The sequence below is a fragment of the Stylophora pistillata genome, chromosome 12 (genome assembly GCF_964205215.1).
Source record: "Stylophora pistillata chromosome 12, jaStyPist1.2, whole genome shotgun sequence".
Classification (NCBI taxonomy): domain Eukaryota; kingdom Metazoa; phylum Cnidaria; class Anthozoa; order Scleractinia; family Pocilloporidae; genus Stylophora; species Stylophora pistillata.
Window position 1 is genome coordinate 18128116 of NC_142530.1, and position 20056 is coordinate 18148171.

The 20056-nt window shown below is 37.7% G+C and overlaps 1 protein-coding gene across 3 annotated transcripts; it reads left to right on the forward strand.

Moving 5' to 3' along the window:
* Positions 1–861: 861 nt before the first annotated feature.
* On the forward strand, positions 862–19870 carry LOC111331491 (uncharacterized). Of its 3 annotated transcripts, none has more exons than XM_022936617.2 (9): positions 862–940; positions 12807–12865; positions 13365–13413; positions 13829–13931; positions 14775–14970; positions 15213–15351; positions 15972–16053; positions 16540–16605; positions 16997–19870. In XM_022936617.2, the coding sequence occupies exons 2-9, from the start codon at positions 12850–12852 to the stop codon at positions 18893–18895; spliced, it is 2550 nt and encodes an 849-aa protein (XP_022792352.2). In that variant the 5' UTR covers positions 862–940; positions 12807–12849; the 3' UTR covers positions 18896–19870. The 3 variants fall into 3 exon arrangements, with proteins under 3 accessions (XP_022792352.2, XP_022792351.2, XP_088597620.1); XM_022936616.2 differs by lacking the exon at positions 862–940 and adding an exon at positions 7539–7660; XM_088741494.1 differs by lacking the exon at positions 862–940 and adding an exon at positions 10329–10440.
* The last annotated feature ends 186 nt before the right edge of the window (positions 19871–20056 follow it).

Sequence of the window (20056 nt, forward strand, 5' to 3'; positions counted from 1 at the left end):
AACAATTTTTAGCCTTGCGTTTCACGTCTTCTCTCATGTCTTAGTTATTTTATCTTGCTTTACAACCCTCCTCCCAATGTGCCAAACAACCGGCAGCATTTCCAACCGGGGAAATGCATAATACAAATGGTGAATAACACTTTTCTTCTCGAATTTCTCCTCGACCCTTCTTCCTTCGCTGCTGTTCGAATTTATCAATCACATCGCTAGAAACTCACTTGATTTCCTTCTTAAAATTTTACTTGCTTTTGCAAGCTACAAAACAACAACTAACTTAACGATACCACATCCTTCCGGATGGATTATCGTACATCAAGCCACACAGTAAGTATTCTTTGCTTTGGCTTTTCAGACCTTAATTCTTGCACAAAGTACTGGGTTGCCGCTTAGTGACCCGCGTATTCTTCTTCTTGGGTCAGAGCCGGCTAAATACATGAATGCATAGTTAATAGATTATTAACTCTGATGATTGAGAAACAATGCCAATCGTTATGGTGGGCTGTTCTATTTTGCTGCTTCTGGGACAAAACTATGACGTTGGGCACTTAACGCTTATACACGGCACGTGTGTTTGGGCTCCAATAAATTTAGAACTTTCCTGCCAGCTGAAGACTTAAAGTTCCCCTGCTGCTGCAGACTCACGAGTTCTTTGTTTGTGTTATTCATAATGCGTCAGCCTGTTCATGATATTTGCGCGATTTGCATCCATAATTCGAGATTTGTTTTGGACGCGTTCATAACTTAAAGCACACTGAATGCCTTATTTGTATATTGGGGTATCTATTTATAACTGTGGATTCCTTGTTTATATCTGGTGACTACTTTACATTCCGCTTTTAGCGGTCCCATATAACACAGATGATCCCCTAGCACTAAACGCAGATCACGGTTCAGTCATTCCAGCAACAGGCTGAAGTATAACGATTTGGCGAGTGAGAAGGTTAGCTATATTTTTCATGTAATATTTTCCTTGACCAAGCAGACTTCACGCTGTGGAAATACTACGGGACAATTATTCGAAACGCTCTCAATTCATAATATTAGATTACTGCAAGTAATCAGACAAACGTTAAGGGGGACCTGTGAAGAAAAGCTTCATGTGCCCCAAAGAACAAACAAAAAGGAGGACCGCACAATGGATTACTTGTTTCTTTACTCTGCGCGGTCATTTTCCAAATTTAGTTCAGAAAAGGAATTTGCATTGATTTCTTCAACTTTATCTGATGACAAATCAGTTCAAACCAGCGCACGATATCACGCATCTTTGAGCGCTTAAATCTGCCAAGATTCATGATTCTTTTGAAACGAGATGATTTCTTATTATGCACCTCATCACAATTCTTGAAATTTTAGGTTCACGGAAAAAAAGATAGTCTCTCGCAGACTTATGAATCGCGAAAAAGTATTTTGATTAATTAAATTTTTTTTTTAAATTATGCGTGTTTCTCGACAAGACAAAACAACATTCGTTCACACTTCACTAAAAAAGTATATGGGAAATTCCTAAAGGAAGAGTACTTTTCCTCTTACATTTTCATACTTTTCCATGGAACTGAATCTCCAAATGTGAGGAGGTTAAATGATGAATTACTTTCCTACGCAATTCTCCTGCTGCATTTAGCGATATTTCAAAATGTGTGTCAAGTGGGTGGATTTTGTCCCACAAATTGGGAAATGTATCTAAAGTGCAGTAAAATCGGCCTTTTTCTATATTTTCAGGATTAAGGCCTGAGATCAATTACTCTCTTTTTATTTTCTTTTTGGGAAGAACAATGGAAATTTTTGAATTTAGAGACGTAAAACGAAATTTTACGGAAATGATGAATCGAGGTATATTAAATACGGTTTACTTCCGAACAAAACGCAGGCTATATCACGACGGTCCAGAAAGTATGGATTACGGAGTAACGGAAAACAAGTTATTTTGTTATTTTCGATTATAAAATTTCCTTGACGTCACATTTAGTACCACCACTTTGATATTTTCAGAGACACTAATTATTTTTGTTCAAAGAATTTATGATTTACTTGCAATGGCTTTGAGTGTGACTCTAGAGGAATTTCCGTCGAGTATGACTCTTTTAAAACTTGTTGAATACCTTTCGTTGTTTCGTTCACTTTTATAGCGCAGAATACAAGTGGATTTTCCGTATTTCTCGTTCGCCTGGAACTAAGCCCGGTGATAGAGTTGTCCGTAAACTAAAATTTTGACGTAACGGAAACTAAAATTTGAAAAACCGAATTTCCAGCACCATCTTGGATATAATATCATTACTACGTCAGAAGCCGAGAGGGGGAACACTTAAAGCGTACCTAAACCCCAAAATGTTTTTTCGCTTAACGAAATAAGCGTATTTTTTGGAGTATTTCTTTGCAAAATTTTTTAATTGCTCAAATCTTCAATTTTCTGTGCCCAGTCAAAATACGGAAAATCGGCCGCCATCTTGCCCCACGACCGAGTTTAAAGAGGAATGGCTCTAGCGGGTAATGTGACGTCAAATCGAGAACACGAAAGTCTGCATTTCACACATTTTCACTTTTTTGGGAAGGCTGTAGTCGATATTGTCCGAAAATATGCCGACTAAGTGTGTTGTAGAAGGATGTAGCAACGTGCGAAATTTGCAACAGGGTATCGCGCTTCATACATTCCTGAAACAACACACCTAGTCGGCATAAACTAAACTAAACTAAAACTAAACTAAAACTAAATACTTCCCACCTTCACGGGTGTCTTTCAGGATAAAAATTCGTACGTGCGCGTGCTCTAGTTTCACTAAAAAGGTTAGCAGATTCTACATCAGAATAAAGCTTCATATTTGCAGTTTACGAAAATAATATAATTTAAGCGGGTTTTCTTTTGAGGGTGAAGGTTCCCACCACATTACTTTATTCAGTATGTAAAAGTTCAGTATAATTTAGAAAGTTTTCGCTTGGAAGAAATTTGTGGCACGGAGGAATAATGAGGCTTGAGTTCTTTTCTCCTTTTACAATAGCACCATTTCAGTCTTTTTATTTAACTTTTGCTGGAGAGTAAAACTGTCTTTGTTTCTGGAAATCTCATTAAAATTTTTTTTCGGAAAAACAGGAAGCTTGACTCAGGTGGGTGTTGGTTTGCTCTTTGTTTCTGGAATTTTTTTTTAATTTTTCTCGGAAAAACAGGATGAACCTTGACTAAGGTCATTGTTGTGGGTTTGCTCTTTGTGTCTGGAAATCTTATTTACATTTTTTTCTCGGAAAAACAGGAGACTCAACTCAGGCCATTGCCGTGGGTTTCCGGTCATATTCTCCCGCGTTTTTCGTCTAATAACGTGGTAGTAACTAATGTTTATTCCTCGCAACGGTTTCAGATATCTATGTTTTGTGTTTAATTAAGCCAAGTGAATGTCGACGAAAATGTTTTACAATTAAAAAATTTGATCTAATGGTGCACGTTTTATCGATTGGGTTCCATTCAGGAACAAACTCAACGCGTATCAATAGAATTAAATGAACCGAAACTTGCAATTTTCACTTTCCATAAATGGACTGGCTTGACTTTGAAAACAATATTTTAGACTTGGCAGGCAGAATTGTGACAATTCTTGAATGATCAGTGAACTTCATCGTTGTTAACGCTCGAAATTGCTATATATAGCTCATAAACACGACACAAAACCATTCTTGTATTGTATTGTATTGTAATCTTTATTTAGACACGATCAATTCATCAGCCTATAAAAATACATATCACATACGCTAAGATACTTAAAATTAAAACTACATACTATAACACTAAAGCTGTTTTCCGTGAATGCCGTGCGTTAGACTTTAAAAATGTCATTGATCTTACGTTTAAATAACCCCAGAGACTCTGTGTTCCTTATATCGCGTGGTAAACTGTTCCATAATGTGGCGCCATTGTAGCTAAAGCTTTTTCTGTAATAATTAGTGCGCGGTAGTGGAACATTAAGCTTATTTTCAGAGTCCCTGAGGTCATAAGCAGAGTCACGCCACGTAAACTTTGAATATAGATACCTTGGAGCTAGCCCGTGCAGACATCTAAACATCATGGTGGCTTTATGGATTTCCTGCTGGCGTGCAAGATTTTTCCACCCTAAAAACTCGAGTAGCTCAGTTGCATCAGCATCATAGTTAGAGAATGTCAACACACGGGCTGCTCTATTCTGCATTTTCTGCAGTTTGTCTCGTAGCGTTTTCCCACAGCTACCCCAAACAATGTCACAGTAATCAAAGTGAGGTTTTACTAAAGCTTGGTAGATGAGATGTAAGGTTGATGCTGGGATCAGGTGCCTAATTCGCTTTAGGGCCCCGATACCAGAGGCGATCTTTTTCGTTAGTTTTTCGATGTGACTATGCCAATCGAGTTTATCGTCTATTATTACACCAAGCGATTTTGTAGCTGAAACCTGGCTCACTTGAGTATTGTTCATTCTAATTTGTTGTCGAAGTCTTTAATAAAATTCTTGTAACTTCAGCAGAAAGGAACTGTAAATGATTCATAAGGAATCACTTTCAACTGCGTCAGATTACTCACTTTGCGGACGTTAGGATCATATCATCTTGACAATGTGCGACAAAATTGAACTTAAAAAACTTGAATAACTAGACGAGTTTCTGTCATTCATGAGCGCTAATCTCGCCGATTTCTATGAATTTTAGCTTTTACTCAAGATTGAACTTGAATTGGACTTGAGCATAAGCAGGAGTTCGAAGTTCCAAGATTAAAGTTAATTGAGCCAAATAACTGAAAAGCAAAATGCTAATTTAAAGCTTGCAATGTCACGTTTCTCTTTTAAATTTTCTTTCGAAGCGAAGATCGCGATAAAAGGGTTAATTTTCACTTCACTCGAAGACTTAAGGATTTAGGAGCTATACCCAAAGTGATAAGACTTTATTTGCACGAGCACAAGTGTTAAGTAAATGAGTGTGGAAAATAAATCAAAGCCACTGTTTCCCGGTAATGCAGATTACCTTGGCGGAGCCAGCGTGTCTTGAGCTTGTTTTCCAGATGCGCTTAGAAACATGAATAATTGTACTACTTTTCTGGTGTCCTTATTTTCAACTGAGCGATTAGCGTAGAAGCCTGGTTTGTGGGAAATAATTAGGGTTGATGGTGCATTGTGTATGAACGCATACAATAGAAATTCCTCGTTCTTGCATCAACTACAGATTCAAAGAGCCACTATAAAGCTATGACCATCAAAAGATCCTATATTCACCGAAAAAATAACACAAGCTATCGTCAAAGCGTGCTGGTGAATTTATTCCTTGAAAAGACGTATTTTAAACCATCAAAATGTCCTATAGTCACCGACAAATTATCACAAAATATCGTCAGAGCACGCTGATGAATTTATTCCCTGAAATTAATCACTTCTTTTGTGCGTATTCAAGTCGTTCCAGTAAGCCAAGTGTTATTACATCAAACTTTACGGAGACCAAATTGGTAGAAATCGGTGAAGTTGACGCTCATAAATGACACAGACTCGTTTAGTACTATTCACGGTTTTCATTAATGATTTCATAATCAGCTGGCCGAGTGCTTATCAGTTTCATCAGGCTACGATCAACAATTTTAGTCATTCAGGTTGTTTGAATTTATAGTGAGCCTAGAAATCAGTAATCAGCGAAAGGCGAAAGACACTGTTTTCAGCGTACAGAGGGGACGTTTTATGGAAAATGCACTATGATGATTTAATTCAAAACCTGAAATCCAACATTTTATCATTCTATATGTTAAGAAAGTCATGTTTAATAACGCGAAATCTTAGCACAAAACATAATGATATGCAGTTGCTCCTTATTCGAGGAGTGCTGCCGTGTAAGAATGCGGTATTATTAATTTTGATAAAATTCTAATTTCGTTACGTGAATTCCATACATAAGTGGATTTAAACTTAAGTAATGAGGTTTTCACAAAAACATTTAGCGTAATTTTGGCCTTCTTTTCCCCCTTTTTTGATATTACAGATAAAGATAAATACAGGCTATGCAAGACTGCTTTTTGTAGATTTTGCGAGGTTGGTTTGATATTTTCTCGGAAAAGTTGGGAACATGACGTCCCATCTTTGTTTTGATGTTCTTCCGTGTTCGTAGGTCTCATGAATAAATGCTCAGTGGTATGTTGCCTTTCTTAGGTGTAATCACCAGCACAGCCTGTACTGAGTACACGTTTAATTTTACAAAGCCATTCTCATAGGGCTGACAAGATTTTTAGAAAGGAGTATAATAAAAGAAGGAGGCATTCAGTTTTCATTTTTAACGGATCACTTGGTTTCTAGACATTGCTAGCATAACTCAGGCGAGAGCCATCAGTGAGAACAGTCAGCGCAAAGTATTGCATAACAGCAAACTTAGTATATTAAACACCCCATGTTGATTATCACAGATACAGTTACTTTTTCGGAATTGATAAGAAATTATAGGAATTTCATAGAGGCACTGTACATGCACTTCATAGAAATATTTCATCCTCGAAATCGAAACCTCTGGTTGTATCATGCGCCGCTATCGTGACCTGACTACATTTTCAAGAACAATTCAACCGCATAAAAACAAGTTGTTTTTAAATTTTGCCACATTGGACCCAATGAAGTCGCAGGCTCGCTTTGTCTGCAGAATTTTTTTAACATAACCCAGCGCTGAAAAGGAACTTATCACTTGACCAAAGCTGTTTTGTTTTCATCAATCCACTTACACGTATATTTATTTTTGATAAAATTCTAATTTCGTTACGTGAATTCCATAAATAAGTGGATTTAAACTTAAGTAATGAGGTTTTCACAAAAACATTTAGCGTAATTTTGGCCTTCTTTTCCCCCTTTTTAAATTTTACAGATAAAGATAAATACAGGCCATGCAAGACTGCTTTTTGTAGATTTTGCGAGGTTGGTTTGATATTTTCTTGGAAAAGTTGGGAACATGACGTCCCATCTTTGTTTTGATGTTCTTCCGTGTTCGTTGGTCTCATGAATAAATGCTCAGTGGTATGTTGCCTCTCTTAGGTGTAATCACCAGCACAGCCTGTACTGAGTACACGTTTAATTTTACAAAGTCATTCTCATAGGGCTGAAAATATTTTTAGAAAGGAGTCTAATAAAAGAAGGAGGCATTCAGTTTTCATTTGTAACGGATCACTTGGTTTCTAGACATTCAGGCTAGCATAACTCAGGCGAGAGCCATCAGTGAGAACAGTCAGCGCAAAGTATTGCATAACAGCAAACTTAGTATATTAAACACCCCATGTTGATTATCACAGATACAGTTACTTTTTCGGAATTGATAAGAAATTATAGGAATTTCATAGAGGCACTGTACATGCACTTCATAGAAATATTTCATCCTTGAAATCGAAACCTCTGGTTGTATCATGCGCCGCTATCGTGACCTGACTACATTTTCAAGAACAATTCAACCGCATAAAAACAAGTTGTTTTTAAATTTTGCCACATTGGACCCAATGAAGTCGCAGGCTCGCTTTGTCAGGAGAATTTTTTTAACATAACCCAGCGCTGAAACGGAACTTATCACTTGACCAAAGCTGTTTTGTTTTCATCACTCCACTTACACGTATATTTAATGACTTATAAATACTACCGTTAAATTTAGTTCAGTGGTTGTCTTGAACTCTACGGAGACAAACAAGAGGTATCTCGACAAGGTTAGCCATATTTCAGTATTTTCATACTTTGTTGCCATAAAAAAAAAATCGTTCCTGTTAACTTTCTGTTGAGACAGCTTTTGAATTCAAAGTGATATTTTGCGGCAAATTACAATTTTTCACGGATTACTTCAATAATGAAAGGTCACTGAGAACTGGTGCTAATTTGCTTCAGAACTGAGATATCGTACGAGGGCTGTAGGTTTATATTCAAAATTACTCTCACAAAGCCCATATAATGGCTGAAAACTTTAATGAATTGAAGAGAGTCAGTTTCTAAAGTATACATAAGGGCATTGCTCCATCGAAGGACTAAGTAGTGCTACGTAAGCAACCGTTTCCAGGCAGAAATGATCATGCAAACTGACAAACACTCTGAAATTATTATAATCACGTACCTAATCAACAAAATTTTGCCTCACCGAAGACTGTAAAACTAACGCCAAACAAAGTTTAGAAAAATCGTCAACAGTTGTAAAAATCTAGCTTCTTGAGATATGTACACCACCAAGATGAACGCCAAGTGAAATCTTCTTACAATTTGAAGTGGCAAACTTGTTCATTCTTTGTTCTATCACAATTTCATGGTTTTCTCTTCCTTGTACAGTGATATTTCCTTCGTGTCACCTGACGGCTTTCTCGATCCCTTGACACCCTCGATAAATCTATTGTTACTTCTGCACCAAATAAGATGGAAATTTTTCAAAAGCCAGAAAGGCGAATCCAATTGCTATTCTTTTAGTTCTTCTTCACGAAAAAATAACGGGTCTACAGTGAATTCGAAGCTATTGTGTATTACTGAACGATTAATTGTGCGATCAACGAATGTTGTAGAATTTAGCGATGTCACGTATTAGTTTTTTCAATTAATTTTTCGCTTTAAGCATCATTCTATGATGTGAGAATTTTGTTCTAAATCATTTCCTCAAGGAAGCAGACTCTTTACCTTTCCACTTCTCCATATTTGAACGAAAACACGTGTATTCTATTGCTTGAAATTCCAAACCCCACTCAGGCAAAGTCCAAATTCCCAACCTCTGGGGCGTGGACGACCTTAGAATACCCGCAATTTGGCCGTGGGTGGATGTTAAGGCTTTGAATAGATCGGCGCAGTTGAAAGCTGGAATGATTTCATTATTACACAACGGGAAAAGCTTACTCTCTTGTTCCTTTTTAATTCAGGGTGAGAACATCTAAAACAGCGTGCATCTTTCTCCTCATTCTGTTTTCAGTGAACTTCGGTTCTCTCTTTTCCACATACAATCTACGCTTCTGTTAGAAGTAACCGTGAGATTGTGACGAATGGTGGTGCACATTATCAAATATACATTATCAAATATACATCACATTATCAAATATACATCATTCGACTTTGACTTATTCGTGGTATGTCTCACTTCTGTGGTAGAATAATTATGACCGTGTTGATCAACTATTGCCATAATGTTAGTGTTTTCTGCTTGTTGTAATGGCGGTTGTCCATTTAATATACCGCACGTTTCATGGTGTCAGATTAGTAAACCTACATAAACTAATAACGGTTGTCTGCTAAAGCCGCCAGACTTCATCAGAGTGATTAGCAATTGTTGAAAAGAAAAATGGAAGATTTGTTTGAGAACTTCATTCTTAAAAAAGCTGGACTGTAAAAAATTGATTATTCAAACCACAAACCGCGTATGAAAATTTTCAATTAAGAAACATGGCCTGCTCCATGTTTTCAGGTACATCTTATGCGGTTCTGTGGCTCCGATTGTGATGTAAATCAAATTTAAAGTCAGTCAGACGAGGCGTGTTATGCTTTGTTTAACGCCATTTTCACAGAAAGCGTTGTTGAAACGTAACTTAAATGACTTAATACTTTTTTTTTTAATGGTCGATTGCTTTACGTGCATGTATGCTGATCTCAGCAGAGTCAGATAAAAAACTTCCGCAGAGGATCTGATCGTTACAAAACGTTTGGTGATATGAAATTGCCATTAAAAATCAAAATTTTGCTTTGCTCAGATATATGAAAAGCGTAACAAATTCTTCAAATTCTTAATGTGGAACAGCTGGAGTCATTCTTTCCTTTCTCATTGGCAGGATAGTCTCTTTCGTGGCTGTTGTTTAACCGTGCCACACAGGTGGGGGCGAACGTTCTTGCTTGATCGACAAACTTAACACAATAAGTTACAATGACGGCTTTTACTTCCTTGTTGAGGGTTAAACAAACCATACGTCCTCCACCTCCTCCTCCACTTAACGCCATAAACATTTTTATTTTTCCTTTCAATCGCACAGCTCGTCTATTCTATTCATCTTAATTAGCCACAACTTAAGTATTAAGAGTTTGCCGCTTGCAATAAAGACATTTCTAGCTTAAATCTTTAGGACATTTTACTGAGCATAAGATGACACCAATAATTTCCACTTTCCCTGTATATTGCTTGAAAATTTTATAATGGATAAAATTGACTGTACTACTGCCTTTGAATCTGCTAAATTTATGAAGCATTTGGTTCGGCGCACGTTCGCTTTAAAAGCAAATCTCGGATAGGAATGTGGGTACGGATGTGACGTCAACCTGTCTAGGACTCGTCATTGTAACGAGTTCCTCTTTGCTCAACAAAATTTTACGTATTGTAATGCTGAGACGCAGCTTGAATGACGAAATCCTTTCTTTTAGTCCGTTGCTCTCTCTATACATATTGGCCTTCTTCTCAAGAAAGAGAGTAAGCCACTTTTCGCAGAGGACCTAACCATCGTAAGAGAGTGACAAAAACAGAGTGCTATCGTTTAAGGTTTGTGTTCTGTAACTGCTGTCAATAGATAGAATATTGAAGTTAAATGTAAACCTCTAGCAAAACTGATTTTGGTGAAAGGAAGAAGCTTTTGATTAGATCTTATCAGTCAGACTTTCATTTTTCTGTACGCAACACTGTCCGTATCTGCGCCCCATCAGATCACACTTCGTCTAGTAACCGTTATGGGCTTCACGAGGATTTACTTTTATCTTTCGCGCCATCTTTTATACTTAGATTAAAGAATCTTGAACTCCCAGCTTTCAGCTGTAGATTAAAACCTTTTTGCTCAATCGAGTGCGCTATTTGAACTGTACTCAAGAAGGTCACTGGCCTTTTTTGTGAGCCCTTTCCATTTTGGACAGTCTTTTTTTGGGGAAGGCTTAGCAATGGTTTTAACCCCAATGTCACTTATGAACAGAATCGCGCTCACTGAACACGGAAAAAAGTTTATACTGAGGCGAGTCTAGCTTTTTGTTTCTTTGCGATCTTCTATTTCTAATGGACCTAGTGAAATTTGCTATGTCCTGATAAGATTTTTGTGATTAGCACATACCAATGATTTGGTAGCAAAGCGTGGATTCATTCATGTGTTCAAAGACTTAAATTTATCACTCACGACAACTTGAATAGTTCCTTCATTACATATATACTTCCTTGTTCTTTGTAAATGACAAAGAAAATTGAAGCGACTTTTACCTGTTTGTTTTGCTTCCCGATTAAACGCGTTTAAACATGTAAATGTTCCTCATACTGGCTCGACACTTCTTGCTGGAAGATGTCATGATCTTTTTTCTCTAGTGGTCTTAAGCATGCATATCTACATTAAAGAGGTCAATTTTTTAAACTTACAATATGTTTCTGGCTTTAAGTATTGGGAATGACATCTCAAAACGCCTTCCTCACTTCCGCCTAGTCAGTATAGCGTAATGCGTAGAGCCGTTGAGGAGAAAGTAGAAACTGGAAACATTTTTATCAGTGTTAATTTAGATATTTAATTCTAATTGGTGAAAAGATCGTGATTATTCAGGTCTTAACGATGCATCGACTCCAAGCAAAAAGCTCACTTCCTTTTGCATATTAAAAATTGTGTATGGACCTTTCACCTTACGATTTGCCGTACTTTTGGCGGGCGAGATCCGAAAGGTTTTAACAACAACCGATCAGCCAGGGAGTGTTAAAGTAGAAATCAATACGGCTTAAAAAACAATTGATTATATTTTTTTTTCTCCGCTGTTGCCATCGGAACATATGCTTCAGTCTAAGTAAAGAAATAGTCGAACACTTAACGAATGTTATCCCTCAAGGTGAACACATCTCTTCTACAAACCATGGACAGTGTGGAACCAATATTCCAATACTACCAAATTAAAGTGACACATGGAAGCTGACCTGATAATTTAGTTGTTACCGTCTACCAAATAGCGTTTGGTAGGCACTCACTTACGACACTGTTAATTTACGCACAATATTCACAATTTTCCGTTTTGTTTGGTCATTTCTATTTGTTCTGTGTACTACCGGAATCCCTCGTTACTGGCCTCCTACAAAACAAACTTTGTCCTAAAAAGTATCACTTGCCGCTGTTATCAAATGATTCCATATCGAGCGACTTGCTATAATAAAAAAAAGTCATTGTATGTTTAAAAACTCTGTTATTACGAATCTTCAGTGGACACATTTGTTATTCAAACTGAAATACGTGTAAGATTGCATGAATATTGACGGCCAGATAGGTTTCAGCCCAAGGGTACACTTCACTTTCTAGAGTGCACTTCAGGCAGTTTTGTGGCAGCGAGTGTAACGCAAATTAATTCAGGATTGGTCACAGGGGCATACTCCTCTTTGTTCAAACGTAAGTTTCCTGTACATTCTTGCTAAGACACGAATGACATGACAAGATAGTTTTGTTATTTTGAAGTACGCACGTATAAGTTGCATATTAATCTTAATCATGAGCCAAGTGACGATACGTCCAGTCCATGAATTGACCTCGTTAGTATGACAAAGAAAGGAATATTTCTTCAACAGTCAGTCTCATAAAATTGAAATATCGATTCAGAGTTTATGTCCTCAAGATGTATTTACGTTCTCAGAAAGTGAAACGGAGCCGTGGGTGTGCAAGGCTGAACGCGTTTTTTGACGGATTGGCTCACTTCAACGCGTCTGGCCTTACACATGTCAGCTTTCACGTCGACCGAACGGGTTGCTGTGAGCTGGTCCGGAAAAAGGCGTTCGGCCCTGCGCGCCCGTTCACCGCCCTGTGGCATTTTTAGTGAACGTAAATCTTAAATTTAAAAATGTGAACATATTATCCTTCGGCCTCCTGCTCAGTCAATATGCACATTTATGTTTTATGCATACAGAATTGGGAACACCTCATTTATATCAGACAGCTGGGTTACCGCCATGTCTCTCGAGAGAGGTACGTGGAACAAATGTTCATATTTAACAAATGGTAAACACTACAGCGTACACTATTGAGTTATGGATGCACGCGGGAGGTTGCTAAGCACGAGAGAAGCGTAAGAGTCGCTCGAGGCGATAGCCGAGAGCGACTCTAGCTTCTTGAGTGCTTTGCAAACCTCCCAAGTGCATCCATAACTCAATAGTGTACGCTGTGGTGTTTACCATTTGTTTTATAACATAACATTGATACATTGTAGCTAAAGAGTTCCCTTTTACTTAACAAATCTTACGCGACCAGAAAAGACAAGCGCGCGCGTAAAAATAGTCTTTGCATTTGCTCACGTCAGCAGCGTACACCCATGGGCAAATGGGGGACGCTAAATTGACCAATCAGAGCGCGCGCTTTACTTTGGTTATGTTATAATTCATGTTTTTGACATATCGGCTTGAGTTATGTCTAAATAATTGACAATGCAAGTGCAGGCAAATAATGAAGTTTCTCATTGGTTAAATAGGAGCTATTAAACTCGCTGATTTCCCGGAATTGTCAGCAGGCTATGGAAAGTAAGTATATATTTTTCTTACTTGTGATCAAAGAGCGATTTTGACTGAACACATCACACTTTATGTTCTGAAATACTTGTTCAGAAAGGTGTCTTTGTTTTAAGGAAATAGGAGAAGTATTTTTCATAGAAAAAAATAGTCCCTTCAATCATTAGAGGTTCTCAAGGAGATTCACCGTTAGCCGTAAAAAGGAAAAAAAAAACTTTAGCCGTTGGGCGTAAACATTTACAAATTCTGACCTATAATCGTAAAAAAAGTTAAATATAAAAACTTTTCTTTAATTTGTAGCGAAAAGAAATGAACCGTTAGCCGTAAAATGGCCAAAATGAGACCTCACGACAAAATCGTTCATGCATCAGTGCATCAAACTCAGTGTATATGTTAATTTACTAATATCGAAAAAATATCATTGCAGCACGCAGTCATCGGAAGAAACGTCTTATTCCAGCCTGGAGTTTTTCCAGGTTGAAAAACTCATGAAAAAAGTCAGGAAATTTGTTCGAGAAAAGGGAATCATGGTGAGAACATCAATGTTAATTATCCTTTCGCGCTAATCATCACTGCCATTTATTAAGTTATATCTACTGAGTAAAAGTTGAGAAGTTCGCGAACGTATTTCCAACATTTTAACACATTTTCCTCCAACGGTACTTTTCCACTGCGAAAGTAAATTAAGAAGGTGAAGCTGAGACGATAAAATCAATAAGATGCTTTCACATTTCGCAATGCACTACAGCCGAAAACTTTTTTTTTTTTATTTTTTATAAAAGATTGGAGAGACTGCATTGAGGTTAATTTTAAGCTTTAGATGCTTTAAAATTGACTGGAATGTTGTGGCACTATTAATTTATCGAGATTTAAAAATGTTATTGTCTCCGAACCAAGCTTTTAAAATTGTTTCAATATTTTTTAAAAAAGAAACCAAGAAAATTCGAGCTGTTCTTTGCTTGATCGAGTCAAGGCGTGAAAAAGTGCAGCGACACAAACAGAGCTGAAGTGAAATTGAAAATACTTTGCCGACCGCCTTTCTTGTGTCTTTTGGAATACCTAGATCAGCATAACGTGCGTTTGGCAGTCCTTGTGGTTCCGATTTCAGAATGACGCATAATTCACTTGAAAAGGAGTTTTAATATTTATTGTCTAGTAACGCGAAAAAGTGAACTAATTGGCTTTGTTCAAACACCAAGTTGTCTGAGTGTGTACTCTCTAACAACTCGCGGTTGGTGTTATGGTATCAATTGACGTGTTGAGGTTGCTTTTGTTGGCGCGCTTTACAAAAATTTGATGTGCACGCATGATAAACATGTATGTTAAGGGACGTGACTTTGAGTCATCTACTGATATTTAGTCTTTATTTAAAGGTGGAGGATCAATTTCATGAATATGACCCGCTTAGGACGGGGAATGTCAGTGCCAGTGATTTCAAAAAAGCTTTCAAGGAGGCATTTCAGGATCTTCTAGCCGATGAACAAGTGGAAGAAATTCTGAATTTTTACCGCGATCATGATAACTCCGACGTCTGCAACTGGTCAAAGTTCCTCCACGATGCTGAAACTGGTAAGTTTCAAGGAGATGCACATGGAAGTAGGTAGTCACTCTCCATCCAAAATTTGCTGGAGCACTTTCATTCCCTGCATACCCTTATCGAAAATTTTAGCCCTCTCTATTGGGCCATGTGTATTCCTGAAAACCCGATTATTTCAGACGATGAATATTCTTTAAAGGAAGGAGACTGTTGTATTGTAGTTCAGCGCGGCAATAGCCTCATTAAAACTTTCCTCTTACTTATTCCATGCTAGCTGAGATTTCTGCTCTACATCAAGATACTCTTACAGATTCACACAAAGAAGCAGTGCTGAAGAGAGTGGCTCTCCTCATGAAGGACAAAATGAATATTTCCACTTTACTTCCCAGCTCTCCATCTCAATTACCCAACAGGTACTTCATAAAGCAACCCGTATCTAGATGTCCACTGACTTAACTTTTGTCACCCTCAGTTGATCATTCAACCAGTTGAGATAATTTAAAAATTTCTTCAAATTTTGCCTCTGCTTTCACATTAAAATGTGTCCTCTGAGAGTTTCATTAAGTGCTTATTTCAAATTCAGATCTATTAACAGAAAAATATAAGAACCATCGACACTCACCTCTCTTTCATCATTCGCTTGCATAGCTCTGCTGAGGGTCCTAGTGGGTGATGGCTTTTACGACTAACGGTTAATTTCTTTCCATTCTTTCTAAAAAAGGAAAAATTTGTTTTGCGACTAACGAATAAAATTCGTCAATTTTCAGCCTTAATGGCTAATTCTTTTTGTCGTTTTACGGCAGAAGCGCTTAATTAGTATCTAGGGCGCACGAGTTCGAACTTTGTTGGTGTTTGAATATTTTCAGGCTTCTTTCTCAGGAATTTCTCTAAATTCAGATCACCTGTCAGGATTATTTTTTCATTTATTACCATCCAGAGGTCAAAAGAAAAAGTACAAAGATGTAATTCACCTCAGTTATCTGTAAAAGCTTGTTTTGTCGCACTAATAAATTCTTTTATTTTCTCCTAACAGCAATGGAGTGAACGAATTCGACACAAAGGCTGAGGAATTTTTTCAGCTCCTAAGTACCCTAACGAGCAAAGAGGATTTAAAGGTGAGACACTTGTTTTAAAAGTTTAACATGCGTAGGTGATTTTCAACTTCACTACTCCCATATACTATATAGCTACTTAATGAAGTTACTAATATCTAAAGAGATTTTGACCATGTTTTCCTGCGGACGGAAACCAACACGTGTACCACGAAAGAGACATTTCAGTTTTATTACATTAGAACTATAGTGAAGGCTTTTTATAAAAATTTATCTAACGAGGTGTCCAATCCAGAAGAGCGAACAAAATCACACACCAGAAAATCAAAAGCCTTTACCTTCTTGCCAAAATATATTATGTACATTCTCCTTGCTAGACGAAATGACGAGGTATTTGCTTTAAACAAGTGGTCACGAGTTTTAACGGTGAAAATGTCAAGGAAACTGTAGTTCTTTTTTATTAAAACGACTCTTCGTGCACCAATTAAATCTTTTTTTAATTGTACAAGTGTTCCATCAGAACCAACATCATTCGCATTCCTCTTTTAGATTGTCATGAATATGTATACAGACGAAATGGGCTTTAAATACCAAGAACTTCTGCGCGATTTACAGGTGAGAAAATCTACCTTAAGCAGATATAGTAGCGGTAAAAAAGACAAGAATTTAATTTCCTCAAGGATCACTAGAAAATCAAAGTTCAAGATTTTGATCACCTGCTTATTCTTCAAAGTTTAATTTTGTGATGAAATTACGTCTTAAATTTCCAAAGACATCATAGTTTCTTCGCATAGAGTAGAAATACCTTTCTTGGTGCCCAGTTCTAAAGCTAAAACAGATTTCAGTGTTGTTAAAGAATTAAGATAAAATAATAACTTACTTTATAACTGCTCTTCAAAGATTTTCTGCGTATGATAGAACGTGACCAGCACATTGAAGTTCCCTTCAGACTGCACGCAGTTTTTCTATATTGATTATAATTTGTTCTCATTGTCCATCAAAATAGGAGGTAGAACACTACCATGAAGAGACGGAGCGTTCTTCTAAGAGGAGTGAAAGTTCAAACCAGTCGCCAAGAGTTCTTATTGAAATTCCAGACGATCAAGTGGTAGAATTCAAGCAGACCAAGCCTTTCGTCCGCCAACGTTGGAAGCGATTTTCTATTTCGTACGAAGCTTTAGTTTGGTCCGTATTTCTGATGATGACAACGCTGTGTATTGTAGATCACTTTGTGTTCAATGGTGATGTGGTGCTTGGAAGGAGTGGAAAACTCCCAAAACGCATTTGGGGAACCAACATAGGCGAGACTTTGACCAATGTGGTGTGGGCTGTCACCGCTCGACTGATCATAACCTCTCAGAACTTGATGTTCTATACGATGATGTGGTGTTTGCCAAATTTCATTAGTGAGGTCGCTCCAAACTGGATCATCATGGATGGAATTCGCGAGGTCCATTCAAGGATGCACACTTTTGCGGGGATATTCCTGATTGCCGTTCCGTCCCTTGCCCATGTTCTGGTAATCTTTGTTCCTCCTCTGATTGACGGAACTGAATTGAAATATTATCCACCCAGCACCTTCAACTATAGCACGTTTCCGGATCACTTAAACTGGACGAAGCCCTGGGATCCAGCAGCTGTAGAAGGGTGGACTTTTAACGATCACAAAGGAGTTCATCTAACCTCAGACGAGATCTACCGTTTTGTGCTGATGATCGTTCTTTTCTGCTTCTTCTTTCCCCTCAGCAGATCCAACTACGCAAACCAAAGAAGCTACTCTTTGGCAATGGCCCTGCATGTCTTTGCCGGTATCTGGTACGCTATCGACAACATTAGGAAGATCACTCACGGACTGGCCCATGTTACTAACCTTCCCATACTCATTATCTGGTGTATCGACAGGTTGGTCTCCATTTACTTTTATCGACGCCATGAAGGTCACACTGTTCGAAAAGAAGTCATTGGTAAAGACTACGTCATCCTGCATGTCAAACTCGACAAAGAAGTGGAACATACTGTCGGCGACGTTTATTATCTTCTGCACCAACCGAAAGGAAGCACCGGAATACTGCCACAACGGTCTCATCCCTTTACCACCTTTGCTAATTTGTCAAAAGATTCAACCTGGGACATTGGTTTCGTGATATCGATTATGGAGGACTATAACCAGCTTTGCCTCCCTTGGACATATTGGCTCGCCGACAGTACTGAAGATACTGCTTTCCGTGCTTGGGGACCCTATCGCTCATCTGTCTCAAAGTTGTACAACCAGCTGGTGTCAAGCGTACCCTCGCCTTCCCACTACGTTCTGTTCGCAACCGGGTCTGGCTGTGGCTATTTATTGGATGTCCTAAGCTGCCTAGCCCACAAGACAGAACCGCCTCATAAAGGAAGTGAAAGCGGAGAAGAAAAGAGGATCGATATCTTCTATTCAGTCCGTTGTAAAGCGTTGTACCATTTCCTGCGGAAACCTATCAACGAACTCTTGGGAAAAATCAAGGAGAAGAATGTTGCTTCCATAAAGTTCCGCTTTTATTTGACCAGTCCAGAAGAGGACACGAGTGGAGAAAATGCGGTCGAAAGCCACTTTCAGCTCATTAAAGGTAGGATAGATTTTGAGAAAGCCCTGAAGTCTACAAATAAGACGTCTTGCTGTTATTTTGTGGGTAGGCCAGAAATCGCCGAAAATGTGGAGAAAATTTGCAAGAAAAAAGGCGTAAGGTTGGTGAAGGATTTCACGAACGGCAGAGGACATCAGAAAGATAGACATTTATTGATAAAGTACCTTAAGATGAGTTTCTGGGCTATTTTCTTCACAATTGCCTTTTGTGTTACCGCAAATATTGTTATTGATGTAAGAAGTATGAAACACTCGCTCCAGACTTATTTAAATACGACGAAATAATTCAAAACAGAAACCTTGTTCGTCGTTGAGACGACAGCATTTTAGTTGCTCGAAATAATCTTAAATGTAAGGGATAGGCAACAGAAATAACCTGTGTGCTCTTAAAGATCAATCGGCTGTAAACGTGGAGAAAAAAAAAATAAACATACAACAGTTTAATATTCCAATATTGCGTTTCGATTGTTCAAACCTACCGATGGTAGAAAGTTGTCGATGTTGTCGGGTAGATAACATCTCTCATTAGACCGTTCCAAACCTCAGTTGTTGAATTGGATCGAATTTTAATTTTTTTTTACTGCATTATGCTGTGCTATTTTGAAAATCAACTTTGACTCTTTTTGAATGATAGAATTTTCTAGTTTATTCATTCAAGAACTCGTGTATTTAATTTCATTATTTATTTGTTTGCGATTTGAAAATGTTAATGCTCTGTTTTAGCTCAGACAAAGAAACTTTAAAATGAATCATGGATTCGAATAGGATATCACTCTTAGAGTTGTTTATTTTTATAGTTTACAAGACAGCGTTCATTAAGCAGACACCAGATCCCTATATTTTTACGTTGAATGAAGCAGGAAAATTTGTTAGGGCTACGGAACCTGATTTCCCTCCAATGAAAGTTTTCCATTCAACTTCTTGTCTGCTTGATGCATGTTTCAACGAAAAAAAGATATTATAGTCTATTTTTTTATCTCTATTAATAGTGTGAATTTTTAGTAGAACCATTTTGAATTCTGATTTCTCATCAAACTAAGGTTTTTATTGAACGTCTTATCCGCGGCCGATGCATGTTTCAGCTAAATAAGAAATTGTACCTTTTTATCTCTTTAGATAGCATGAACTCTATGTGAAAGTGTTGAACCAATTTATATTTTGTAGCTTACTACAAGAGTAAATAGTTCTCTTGCTTACTGATGTTAACTTGTAACACGAATCTCATGTGTGAACAATAAAGATGTGCTCTTTCCTAACTTAGTAATGTGTGCACGAGGAACTGCGTTCAAAAGGCAAAGCCACGATAAAATAGTCAATACATAAATTTGTCTATAATCTAACCGAGTATCCCGTTTTGTTCAAGGAAAACGTAACATGGTTCAAAGTTGAATTTGTTTCAAGTGATAAGCTTTATATTTAACAAAAGAAAAAAAAATGAAACCTGTA

Coding starts and splice junctions, on each gene's coding strand:
- LOC111331491 (XM_022936617.2), top strand. Junction 13,414..13,828: donor TTGTCAGCAGGCTATGGAAA/GTAAGTATATAT, acceptor ATATCATTGCAG/CACGCAGTCATCGGAAGAAA. Junction 13,932..14,774: donor TTCGAGAAAAGGGAATCATG/GTGAGAACATCA, acceptor CTTTATTTAAAG/GTGGAGGATCAATTTCATGA.